This window comes from Chelon labrosus (genome assembly GCF_963514085.1).
Source record: "Chelon labrosus genome assembly, chromosome: 15".
Lineage (NCBI taxonomy): Eukaryota > Metazoa > Chordata > Actinopteri > Mugiliformes > Mugilidae > Chelon > Chelon labrosus.
The window spans coordinates 1,049,503-1,062,123 of NC_140348.1; the positions used below are offsets into that span (position 1 = coordinate 1,049,503).

Sequence of the window (12,621 nt, forward strand, 5' to 3'; positions counted from 1 at the left end):
GAGTAACATCATATTTAATATTACACACAGATGATTTACAGTAACAGAAAACCTTCTGTCTAATAAACATGAGGAGAACCAGTCAAGGGCTGTCCCAGATATTCCTGCCCAGTACCTCAGCCTGTTTAAAAGAATACCATGATCTATCGTATCAAAGGCAGTGCTCAGGTCTAGGAGTACCAGGACTGAGCTCATATCATTGTCAGCTGTCATTTGGGGACTTTAAGTTAGGCAAATTTCAAACTTCAAACGAATTTCAAACAATATTTTGTCAGATTCAAGCACAGAGAGAAGCTTCTTGGACACATTTTTTTCTATTTATTTATTTTTTTTAAATAAGAGGCAGCTTGGAAATGGGTCTGTAGTTTTGAAGTTGTGAGGGATCCACTGTTTTTTTAGCAATGGGTTTATATTAAAATGTTGGAGGTATCACATCTAAAGGGTTGGAAGTCACTCTCATATGTTATACCCTTTCTAAAAGTTCAATAATTGTAATGGGGTAAAACCGATTAAAAGTGTGAGACTGGGGATGTGTGATCTCTGGGTATGTAGAGTTTGGAACGCTAAAACTTCATATGGCATTCACTTTATCAGTAAAATAAGATAAAAACATTTCACAATCACTTTCAGATGGGGTACTTGGAGGGGTAGGGTTTACCAGCAGATCAACTGTTTTAAATAAAATCTGTGGGTTGTGATGGTGGACCGAGATTAAATTGGAGAAATAAACTGATCTCATCAAACAGGCAGTGTCTCTTGTTCATTCTCTACAAAACCTTCTTAGATGTTTGCAAAGTCTGGGAGCCACCACTTATATTTTCTTATTTGCACAGGTTAGTACAAAATTTCACAGTAGCCATTTCAATAAGATTGCCGTGAAACTTTTCCACCCATAGTCCTCTGCAGGAGGGAAAGGGCTGTAATACAGAGAACGATGAGACATCTATAGTGCTGAAATGACTTGCTTTGGATAATTAAAACCAATTTCTCAATGCCCTACCCTCAGACACATTTGCACAAAAGCTCACTCCTAAAATAGCTTTTCTAACAAGCAATCATTGAGCTGTGTAAAATATAGAGCATTACAATGTCAGTTAGGACACACAATACAAGAATGAATCAGTGCAAAGTGATCCATGTGACAGAAGGGTAGCTTCTGCTACATATTACTGAGCTGCCCCCTTGTGGTCACATCATTAATGCTTTGTTTGTAGCACAGCAGTTCATTCTGCTTTTGGCAGAGTGACAGGGACTGTAAATATCATCATGTCAGTCACGTATGTTATGTCTCCTTCATTTGTTTCATTTCAGTAAAAGAAGCAATACCACAAAGTAAAATACATAATTACACAGGAATGTTTTGCTGAAGCATCCTTTTGTGTCCACCAATGACACTCTGCCTTTCCCAACCCATCTGCCACATAGGTTGAGAGGACCCCAACCAGAAGCTCTGCAGGCAGAGGGGGACACTGGCACTATCTGGATGCAAAACAGCTTTAAGCCAAGGACAGCATCGTCATGACAATGGGCTTCTATATCTGGCTGACACAAGTGAGCATGAAAGAAGAAGCCTTGTTTCCACGTCAACCCTCATCTATCCTCAATAATCCAGTTCAGTATCCTCATGCACCTTATTATTCTAATATTTATTACTGTTTACTGTTTGTTTTTATACTTTTTTTACCGTTTTGTTTTTTAGACACTTTGTTTTAAATTGAGTACTTGTGCCATAAACGCTGCTATCTTCTAAAATTTCGTTGCTACCTTTTGCAACGAAATTTTCGTTCATGTGTGCACCTGCTATGTATGTATGTATCTATCTATCTCGTATAGGTAGATAGATAACGGAATAAACACACAAACGCATATTATTCAACAACAGAAAAGGTTACGCACCGGACAGGGAGATTGTAGGAAGACTGTGACCTTCTCGTCCTCCAGCATCAGCTGCAGGAATAGCCTTCGAATGAAGCCCGAGATGTTTCCGGAGATCGGCACGTTGCCTCGCTGAGGAGCAGACTGGAAGAGTTCACACAGAACCTGCAGCCAGAAAAACACAATCAGAAAATTAACACAGAGATGGAAACTGATGAATGTCTAAATAGAAAAAAAAAAAATCACTAACAGCAAAAATGTTTGCCCTTCCCTAAGAAACTATCTTGCACATCGTCAAATAAATACAGTGCCAATTCTCTCAGTCTATTGCTTAAATCTACACTAATTTATATATATTTTCTAGTGTTTTTAAAAAAAAAAAAAGTGACGGCTTTTGACCTTATCCCAAAATAATGTAAAAACAGACCTGTGCCATGAGCCGCTGATTGTTAGGGTGACAGGAGATACACTGAAGAAAGAAGGCTACTGTGGCATTCTCCAGAGCTGTCCTCTGCTGGGTGGTGAGCCCTCCCGCCTGCCCAGAAGACGCCAGAGAGAAACGTGACCCTGAAGGTTGAGACTGGGATGAAGGGGGACCTGCCGCAGATCCGGAGCTCAGAGGCTGACAACCAGCGTTGGCACCGGCACTAGCACTGGCACTAGAGTGGCACAGCAGAAAGAGCAGCGCCGTCCACAGCGGGTTGACCTCTGGTCCTCCTAGCCAGTCTTTCATGGCGTGGCTGTTTCCTACTTCTGTGAGGAAATGCAGGACTGGAGCAGCCAGCTCTGCAGCCAGAGGCAGCCGACTCTGAGAGGACGAAGACGGTGAGTGGTAGTTGTGATGGTGGTGTCGTCTCTCAGCCTGAGCAGCAGGTAGAGGAAGATCGGCACTGGCAAGTAGGCCGACACAGAACTGAGCCAGGCTGCGTACCAGCAGTGAGGGCAACCCTGAGTCCAGCAGCTGCTCTATCGCTCCCGGAGACTGGGAAGCAGCTCCTAGAGTGGTTAACTGGGACTCTGATAGATTAATGGGGGGTCTCGCATGCTTTGAGTCATCTGTAAGTCCTGCAGCGTTGGTCTTTGCATCATGCTGCTTTTTGCCATCATCAGTCATAGCGAGGCGGCAGTGCTCTGTTTGAGAGTGACTGGCGCTGGGCACTGAGACAATCCCCATCCAGGACATGAGCAGGGAGAAGTAGCTGGGGTGGATGTGACACATGGAACACAGCAGGCTGTCCACAGCCTTCTTGAGCACAATGTTGCATGGCAACGACATGGACCAGTTGTATAGCAGCCTGAAAGGAAGATACCAGAAATTGAAACAAGAAATCAGATACTAATAAAAAATCTCACAAACTGTTCAACTTATATTATCGTTTGCACAGATTTTTTTTAAATAAATTCAAAGTGTAAAGTGTAACATCTTAACAAGTAGACCCCATTGTATACACCGATCAAGCACAACATTATGACCACATTCCTAATAGAAACAGTTGTGACTCATCAGAGAATGGACATCTTCTGAGGGTGTCCTGTGGTGTCTTGCAACAGGATGTTGTTAGTGGGGGCCTTTGGGTCCTATGGGTTGAGGGGAGGGGCCTCTGTGGATCATCCCAGATACTTGATCAGTCTGGGATCTAGTGAATTTGGAGGCCAGGTCAACACCTTGTGCTGTTCTTCATGTTTTCTGAGTTGTTCCTAAATTGTTTTAATGTGTGTGCCTGTGACAGGCTGCATCCTGCTGGGGATGGCTGCTGCCATCAAGGAGTGTCATTGCTATGGGGTGGGGGTGTCTGGTCTGGTCTTGGTGTGTCGTACAAGTCTAAGTAACATCCACATGAATGCCAAGTCCAAAAGTTTCCCAGCAGAACATTGAATTGTGACAAGATGGTCAATGTTATTTTCTTCACCTGTCAGTGGTTTTAATGTTGTGGTTGATCAGATCTTACACAAATTTAATCATCATGTTGACTGAGAATTGTACAATAGGAAATGTATAAGCATAGGCCTCACTGAGACCTCTTATAGAGAACTAGCTGGCTTATATCTGCTTAGAAATAACATGGCAGATAGAGGTCAATATTATTTACTTCCCCTGTCAGTGGTTTAAATGCTGTGGTTGATTGGTGTATGTGTGTATAATATTATATAAGACTGGGACTGACTCAAAGAGCTCTCTGTTGAGCAGCGCGGGGAGGTCGTAGTCAACTGGCAACTCATAGCTGTGCCACAGAATGGCTGCTACACAGTGCAGGTGGGAAGGTGACGGCATGAGGAGGCCATATTCCCTTGACGAAGCAGAAGAAGAGCCAGCACTGGCACCAGGGTATCCCATTGGACCACTCATCTTATGGGCAGCCACTCGGGAGGAATCGTGGACCCACTGGAGAAGAGCCTGGATCCTAGAGGGTTAAAATGCAGAGCTTTGATAAATAACTCCTCACAACGTTTGGAAAGCTGTGTAAGCTTCCTGCAGCCAAATTTATATGCAACAACACGACTAGATGACAGTAAAAGATGCCAATAAGAGAGTAAGGACAATTTTTATTACCAGCTTATGAGTCTGTCTGGAATATCACCTTGAGAAAAGACTGTTTCTAACCATCTGTTATGCCAAAAAGACAGCTTAGGTCAAGGTAAAAACTGGATGCTATAAGTACCTGTCTTTGGTACCAGAGTCCTGTGTGGTGCCCAGCTGGTACAAAATGTCAATGGTGGAGTCTGAGGAGAGGCCATTAAGTCGTCCAAACAGCAGAGGACTGTTCAAATCTTTAAAGATGGAAACATAGTTTTAAAAAAATGACAGATACTCAGCAGGATGGATTACCATTACATAAACCTAATTTGGAACAGTAGGCATCACCAGATCAAAGTGAGATGTGAAACCTCTTCTAAAAATTGACATTTTACCCCACAGGTTACAAGAATAACAGCTAATAAAAATATTAGTACTCTTTTTTCAATGTGCCACAGCTGGGAGCCTACCAAAAATGTTGGCGAGTTGAAGCGAGGTACAGGAACCTCCAAGATAAGGTCCTGTCCACTAGGAACTTAACGCTTGTAAGACATACTGAGGTTTGATTACACTGAGTGGCTAAATTTAATTTATTAAGAAATTAATTTTTTTCTGACTGTGCCAAACATTTTTATCCATGTTGGATCCATGTTTTATCCATGGAGAGAAAATAAGACAGACTGCAGCCATGCCAAACCTATAACAACACTTACTACCTAGTGGGGCAAACAAGCACCTGAAATATAACATTGTCCAAGTCTTTCAAGCTCTACCAATTTAATTTAAGAAATCCTTGAGGCAGTAAAGGGAGTAGTAGTTTTTTTATGCTTTTTAAAAGGACTTTTGGATGTCCTGTCTATGATTAAATCTCTGTAGTGGTCCATCAGTATATGACTCACTGGCAGGGTCAGTGCCAGAGGCGGCACAGTTTCTCAGCAGAATATCAATGAGTTTGAGGCCGATGCGAGTGGACTGCAAGCCGATTTTAACTAGCACCGCCTCGATGTTGGGAGAGTGCATGCCACAGTAAGGTGACATGAGCAATGCAGCGCAGGTCTGTAGCAGGTTGGCGGTGGGTGCTGCAGCACTGGCCATCATGGCCTCCAGGTCACTGACATGGGTCAGGCAATGGTGGAGAAGACGAAGCCACCCAATGCTGTATAGAAACGAATAAAATGTAAAAAAACAACACGTACATCTAACACAAACAGACATACTGTGAACCCAGGATTAGTTATCATTACCTGGTTTTAGAGACCTGGTCCTCAGAAGGCAGAAAGGGGTTGTTGACAGTTGCAGAGGAGGTGTTACCAAAGGCCGTCAGTCCTAGGAGTTTGATCTGAGACAGACCAAGAGTGCTGGCATCACGAGGCCGGTGGAGCCTCAGACAAACAGCTGAAGCAACTTCTGCCTTTACCAGCTGGATCTTTATGTAGGTCAGGCCACTGGTGATGACTGGTGTGGAAAGCGGCAACATGTTGACCCCATCAGCACTGATCTCCACCGAGACCGAGGATGGACAGGCTGGTTGGAATGAGGACACAGGAGACACAGTGAAACACAGAATAATAACTCTGTTTTTAAGACATAGACATACACTTGTAACTTCGATACAGTAATTAAACTAGGGGCTACGTACTAGCCAGTGAAGCTAGGTGGGGCTGGATGTGTAGCTCCTTCAGCAGCACAGCAGCTGGAAGGTGGATGGTGAGGTCACACCAGGCCTCCTCTGGCAGAAAGATGTAGGACCAGGCTGCTGAGCGGGCCCGGCGGTGGGGTGGCGTGGCTTGGAGAAGGACCTCTGCTGGCTGCGCAGTAGGGCTACTGGATGTAATGGTGCCTGAGAATAAAAACCAACATACTGGTGTTATAAAAGACTTAGGTAAGGTTGCAAATTCTATACAGTAAAAATAATGTCCCACTGGAACAGATGGAATCAAAAGAACTGAAAGCACCTAAAGGGGCAAAGTTGTGGAGTCCCTCGGCATTGTCTGGCTCTGATGTCATCACTCTGGCTTTGAGGTTGCCGTCTGCTGCCTTTCCAGGACCTGAATCTAAGAACTTCATGATGGTAGACACCATGCTGCGTGCCGTGTTCACTATGGCTCTAGTGCTGGTCACCATGTTGTTACAGATCAATTGTACACCACCTAAAAGAAAGATAAAAATGTAAGGCTTCCAGATGAATTCAAGACCAATATTCAATTAGTCAGGGTATACGAGCTTAATTCCTCTTGTAGCACTAGAGTTGATGTGATAGTCAAAGAAAAAGTCCTACAAATTAAGTGAAGCAGTGCAGCAATGTTCAAACAATGGCTGGAAAGAGCAAGGCCACAAGCCAGAAAACACGGATGCAAACTAATTTTTATACCTGAAATACTGGATGGCTATGCAAGCTCTACATGCAACATAGGTTCATTAGACCTTAAGAATACACACAATATGTATTTGTGAGACTCAAATGTGTTTGTTAAAGCTGTGACGAGTTAAGTACCAAAAGAAAGCACAATAAAATGTTGTGCATACACCCACCCATGTCATGGAAGGCCTTGAGTGCCTCACTGGTGTCCAGCACTCTGAGGATGAACCACAGGAGAGGTTCTGACAGCTGACAGGTGGAAAGAGACCCCTAAAAGGCAATATACAAAAAAAAATATTGTTTAAAAAAAAATTTTGGCACTGCTATGTATTTGTATTTTAATATTGCATGGTCAAAGCTAAAATGCCAGCAGGCTGATGCTCACCTGTCTGCCCATGTAACCACAGGCCATGTATGTGAGGATGGGTTGTAACATGACCTGGACTGAGGTGGCCCTCTTGCTGAGGGTGGTGAGGATGGTGAACAGGCCATCACCCACTGAGATGGCATCCAGACCCCCGTGAAAGTTTTCATGTTTGGTCAGGTGGAGACCACTGGCCCCTGGACAAGAGTGAAGACCATCACCAGTAGCACTATAGATTTAGCTTCCTGACTTGTAAAATGTTTTCCTTTGTTAATCACAGCAAAATGCCATTATTACATGTAGATGAAAAATGTAACAACTGTTGTTGAGTTCAGTGCCCTTAAGAGTACTGATGCTGTAGCCTCACCTGGTCCGATATGACCAGTAACTTGTGATAACGACTAATATCAAGCAAATGTTACTGTACAACCTATATTTCTATGCTGCCTTCATGACTGGTCTCTTCTTGTGATATTGCCACTACATTTTAACTACTAGATTACTACATACAATTACTATTTTTTTTTTTTTTTTTTTTTTTATTTACTTCATGACTACTCATGAATGTTGTTGGCCCACTGTACATTACTACATTACATTATGTAGAGAATGGGGCTTTCATATTCATCAAAGCAACAGCTTCATTAGCACTTGGGGACAGATGTAAACCTAAACACTGGAGATGTCTGTGTCTACTTAATGGATATAAGTGCAATATTCACTCAATTTTAGCTCTCTTTGGTCACCAATAACCAGAGAACAATATTCTGCCTCTCTAGCTGCTAAATGCTAAATGTTCACCTTTGTTTCTCTGCTGGTTGTGTCTATGTGACCTTTTTTTCCACGAGGCTGACAAGAATGGTGCAAGTGACCACCAGAGCCACAAGGCTACAAGTCATTAAACAAAGGCACAGAGGAGCTGATAGATTTTAAAATGCTTGGGAGTGCACACAAGAATGGCAAAATAAGCTGATAATTCTGTTTGGACTTGTCTTACCTATAATCATGGCCATGGCGCTACTGTTGCACTGGCCAAGTGCTGACAAGATCTGGCTCATTATCTGCTGATTGGCCAGCACGAGGTCTGCTACACCTGCAGGAGGACCCTGACTGGACGTGGATCCACCAGCCATGCTTTCTTTGCTGCCACAGACCTTCTCCTCGTCTGACACACTGCTATCAGATGCTGCGCTCCCAGCTGGCGGCAGCCGTCCACTGAACTCTCTGTCCCCAGACAGAGGAAGTTGCACCAGCACGTTGACGAGTTTAAGGAGGTCGAACATCAGTTGATCACGTGTGGTCTCTCCACAGACAGCCTTGGCATCGCCTGGTCGAATAATGTTGGCAAACAGACCCCCAAAACAAGCTCGGGCGCCCACTGAGCTGTCTGAGCCACTACGGGAAACCACCTTTTCTGAGCAGGTGATGTAATGGTGAACCAAGAACGTAATGGACTCGATGACAGAGGAGATAGTGGCCACTGATACCACCTCAAAGTTTTGCTCTAGAGTAAACTCCAGCAGCTTCACCTGGGCATCCAGTGGACCCTGGCCTGATTGGAACGGACCCCTGAAGGGATCAGGATGAACCAGTTAGTTGCCAAAATCAATCATATTATCCACTGATTATTCTTAATGTGTACACAAATTCATTTCCAGAGAAGTGAAAGCATACCTCTCAGTAGAGAGGATGTGCATCAGTTTGAGCAGGAACTCGCTAAACATCTGGGGACTTGTGGAGGACAAGTGAACCTGCAGGCGGCTCAAAAACTCATGCATGGCCTGGGTTGCAGTGGGTCCCACCTGAGAGCTGTGCTGGCTTGTTCCATTGGTGCTACTACCTGACAGGAAGCGCACCAGGACATGAACCAGAGTGGGATCGGTCACCATCTGCTGAGCTGTGCTTTCCGGAGAGCTCATCCCGTTGCCAGAGGCTGGAAGTTCAAATACAGGTGTCACTTAAATAATACGTTCTAGGAATAACATAACATCACATTGCAACTAGGGCTGTCAACAGATTTGAATATTGAACTGAAAAATGCTGCAAGATTTCCACAGTGAACGCAAAGCAATCACACTTTTTAAAATCTGTTTTAATGTACCTGGAGATAATATTTTTCCTGTTTTTATTACTCTCAGCACATCAGAAAGCTCCCTGTTGCTTCACAACTCAGTTCACATTGACAATAAATGCTTGTTAAGAGAAGCATCTGGTAAACTGAACTTCCCATTCAACACACTGGTTTTTATCCATTTCTACTAATTTGTTTCTTCTTCCTTGTTGTGGTTCTTCTTTTGGGATTTTAGGCAGTTTTGACGCTACATAGCGTTTTAGTGCCCTCTGAAGGGTAAAAATATTTACTATGACTGCGTTTGAGATTGTGCTTTCCACAGCTTGACTGCTGCTTTGATCACCTACCAAAGTACATATTGGATCGAGGTAATAATCCCAGAATGTGTGCATGCTAATCACGCGTAAACTAAATATGTGGTGCTAAAAAAAGCTCTTATCTATAATAGACATTTTAGCACTATCTTTAAGACATCCATGTTTTAGATGAGGCGTGAGGTGACATTTACATTTTAGCTCACGTTTTCTGATACAGTCCAATGCCTTGTCCAATGGACTAAACACTGTCGAAAAGCAACTTTTTTTCCTCTTCCTTCTGATCTCTCTTCACACACATAAGATAAATTTCAAGGCAACTGAAAGTCGGCTGTGGCTCAGTAGGTAGAGAGGCTGTTCACGAACCAGAGGGTTAGCGGTTGTCCTTGAGCAAGACACTGAACCCCCAGTTGCTCCCAGTGCGTGGCACTGGTGTGTGAATGTGTGTGTGCTTGTTTGAGCGAATAGGTAGATGTGTCTGTGACTGTAAAGCGCTTTGAGTACCAATAGGTAGAAAAACGCTATATAAAAGCAAGGCCATTTACCATTTACCAAAGTGTGACTGACTTTTAAGGCTATTACACAAGCATTGACAGAACACAAAAGGAAAGCAGTAAAAAATGAAGTCCTACCACAGGCTGGCATATTAGTCATCAGTGTGAGAGAGTGCAGCACCAGACACCATGTTCTCAGGGAAGTGTTGGGGTACCACGCCAGCACCGTCAGGAAACTGCTGATGGATGCTGAGCACAGACAATGGAAAAAAAATACATATAAAGCAACTTAAAACAGTAACATTAACATTGCAGAGGAAGATGGGTGGAGTCCTGACCTTGGTTAAGAGGGATGGTGGGCACTCGGCTGGCATTGAACAGAAAGATGTCTGATCCGCTGTCTTCACTGCCACCAGAGCATGTGTTGAGACTGAGCGTTAACCACAGCTGTAGCAAGGACTCAAGCTGAGAGGAAAGAAAACATTGTTCAGTTCATTTTGTTTTCTACTTAATCAATTTCAGGAGTTACCCAACGTACACTAAATTTTCCCATTGATGATCCCAATATATTCACAGCCACAGAATTTCGTGATAGTTAAATCTTGGTTTAAACCTAGTGAAACATGTCTCTGGCCTGTGATATAACCTTGATAACACCTTCCTTAACTATGCATGTGACTTTTGGACATTTTTGAGGGGTCCTATTACACAAAAACACAAAACTTCTAGTGCATACCTTCACCTTTTTACCATTTAAACTAATGTCACTTTCATTACTCAGTATCCTCTAAATATCCTCTCGTTGTCTTCAAGGCCTTAGTCTAGCAGCTAGCCTCTCAGATCAGCTGATCGAGGCCTTCAATTGGTTCTAAACTGAACTACTTTTGAAATTGTAGCTCCTAAACTTTGCAACTGCCTTTCACATTTCATCAGATCTGCTGGACCTGAGGTTTGTTTTAAACAGCTGTGGAAAACTCATTTCTAGTACGCCTTTTTCTAAACTTTGTTTGCCTTTAATCTTGTTAATTTGGTGGGGTGTTTTAATTTGTATACACGTAAAATGTTTGCACGTAAACCTATATTGGAATTACAGCATGTGCTTACCTGTACGTGGTGGACTTGGAGCATGGAGAAGAGCTTGTTGAAACAGGCACTCAAAATGGGGATGGATGATGGCTGGATCATCAGGCCATTGCCTGGAGGAGAGCCGCCACCATGGAGAGCCCTCAGTAGAGAGTCATCAGTCCCATTGGAGGCCTGGCTCACTGGAAGCCAGAAAGAAAACAATCTTATAGCCGTGATATATACAGTGCCTGCAGAATCAAATATGGCCTTGAAATGAACTTTTAATCCAAGAGGTGCACTTACTTTTGCAACTCAGAAATGTAATATTCACAAATTTTCCTGAATAAACAAATACCAAAGTATAAAATGTCTGGTTTATTTGTTTGATTGGGTTCCCTTTGTCTACTTTTAGGATTTGTGTGAAACTCGCTAATGTATTAAGTAATTTTTATGCAGAAATGTTCTGAGAGGTGGCACATAGTGTTTTGTCAGTGGGTTGCAGACAATTTGGGTTTTCTTACAGGAAATCAAGTGTTCTGCTTTCTTTGGTGCTGTGTGGTTACCTGTGGATGAACTTGAAGTGAGGGCTTGTAAAATGGAGTCGGCCTGTAGAGTTGCCATCATTTTAAGCATCAGCTCAGCCTGCTGCTCCAGGCCCACTTCTAGTCTGGCATCCAGTGCTGTGAAACAAAAGTGCAAAAGTCAGATGGAAAAAATGACTAAACATCAGAAATGAAAACAAATGAAGGCAAAATGTAACACCTGCTTACCCTGTGAGACAGAGACCGAAAGACCCTGTGACCCAGGCTTTTCAGCAGCAACTGGAGGTTTAGAGACTGGGATACCAACTCCTCCAATATATGGGTTGTACCCATATGTGCCATAGTCAGCGCCCCAGTAGTCATACCAGGTGCTGCTTATAGGCTGAGAATAGACATGAGAAACATGGGGGCAAAAAACACACATTCTATTGTCAATTCATTAATTTCTCCATTTGCTTTCATTTTCAAAGTAAAACAGAACCTCCACATTGTTTACATGACTTCAATATTAGCCAGAAAAATTACTGTACTTACTCCTTAAAGTTTACAATATGTAACTTGTAACTTACAGTTGTTGTAAGTTGTTCACCTTTACAATTTGATCTACCTGATTTAGCATCAGTGGTCTGTGACACCACACTGGGTACAAGCACGGCCAACTAAATGTAAAGGTCTAACATAAAATACTGAAGAACAAGAAAAAATTAAATCTGAAAAACTGAAAAAATTCTAACAATTACAGCAAGTCAGTTTAAAAAAATGGTCAGATTTCAGGGGAATAATATTTTCCTGGAATATTAAAATCTTTGCAAAGATATTCTTTCACAAAAAAAAGTAAAATTGTATTCTCTTAATTATGGCTTGTCGAGTAAAATATTAAAAAAACATATTACTTCAGTTGTGAAACTATAGCTTATTTCTTGTAGGTGCAGCGCTATTTAAAATATAATTTTTGTTATAAAAATATGGTTTAATTATTGTAAGGTCCTACCTAGAGACAAGTTACCATGATGAGTAAGTTG

General features: G+C 42.6%; 1 protein-coding gene across 6 annotated transcripts in view; it reads right to left on the minus strand.

The window, feature by feature from the left end:
* Positions 1 to 12,621, minus strand: part of birc6 (baculoviral IAP repeat containing 6) — a 90,381-nt gene that overhangs the window by 46,233 nt on the left and 31,527 nt on the right. For all 6 annotated transcript variants that reach the window (XM_084562405.1, XM_084562404.1, XM_084562408.1 and 3 more), the window contains exons 39-55: positions 11,828 to 11,981; positions 11,621 to 11,737; positions 11,097 to 11,257; positions 10,331 to 10,457; positions 10,131 to 10,241; positions 8,788 to 9,046; positions 8,111 to 8,682; positions 7,135 to 7,310; positions 6,923 to 7,019; positions 6,346 to 6,540; positions 6,030 to 6,230; positions 5,635 to 5,914; positions 5,290 to 5,546; positions 4,536 to 4,644; positions 4,041 to 4,277; positions 2,303 to 3,170; positions 1,897 to 2,040 (exon numbers count right to left, since the gene is read on the minus strand). In XM_084562405.1, the coding sequence (XP_084418531.1) occupies positions 1,897 to 2,040; positions 2,303 to 3,170; positions 4,041 to 4,277; positions 4,536 to 4,644; positions 5,290 to 5,546; positions 5,635 to 5,914; positions 6,030 to 6,230; positions 6,346 to 6,540; positions 6,923 to 7,019; positions 7,135 to 7,310; positions 8,111 to 8,682; positions 8,788 to 9,046; positions 10,131 to 10,241; positions 10,331 to 10,457; positions 11,097 to 11,257; positions 11,621 to 11,737; positions 11,828 to 11,981 (4,065 nt within the window). The remainder of the gene's footprint in view (positions 1 to 1,896; positions 2,041 to 2,302; positions 3,171 to 4,040; positions 4,278 to 4,535; positions 4,645 to 5,289; positions 5,547 to 5,634; positions 5,915 to 6,029; positions 6,231 to 6,345; positions 6,541 to 6,922; positions 7,020 to 7,134; positions 7,311 to 8,110; positions 8,683 to 8,787; positions 9,047 to 10,130; positions 10,242 to 10,330; positions 10,458 to 11,096; positions 11,258 to 11,620; positions 11,738 to 11,827; positions 11,982 to 12,621) is intronic.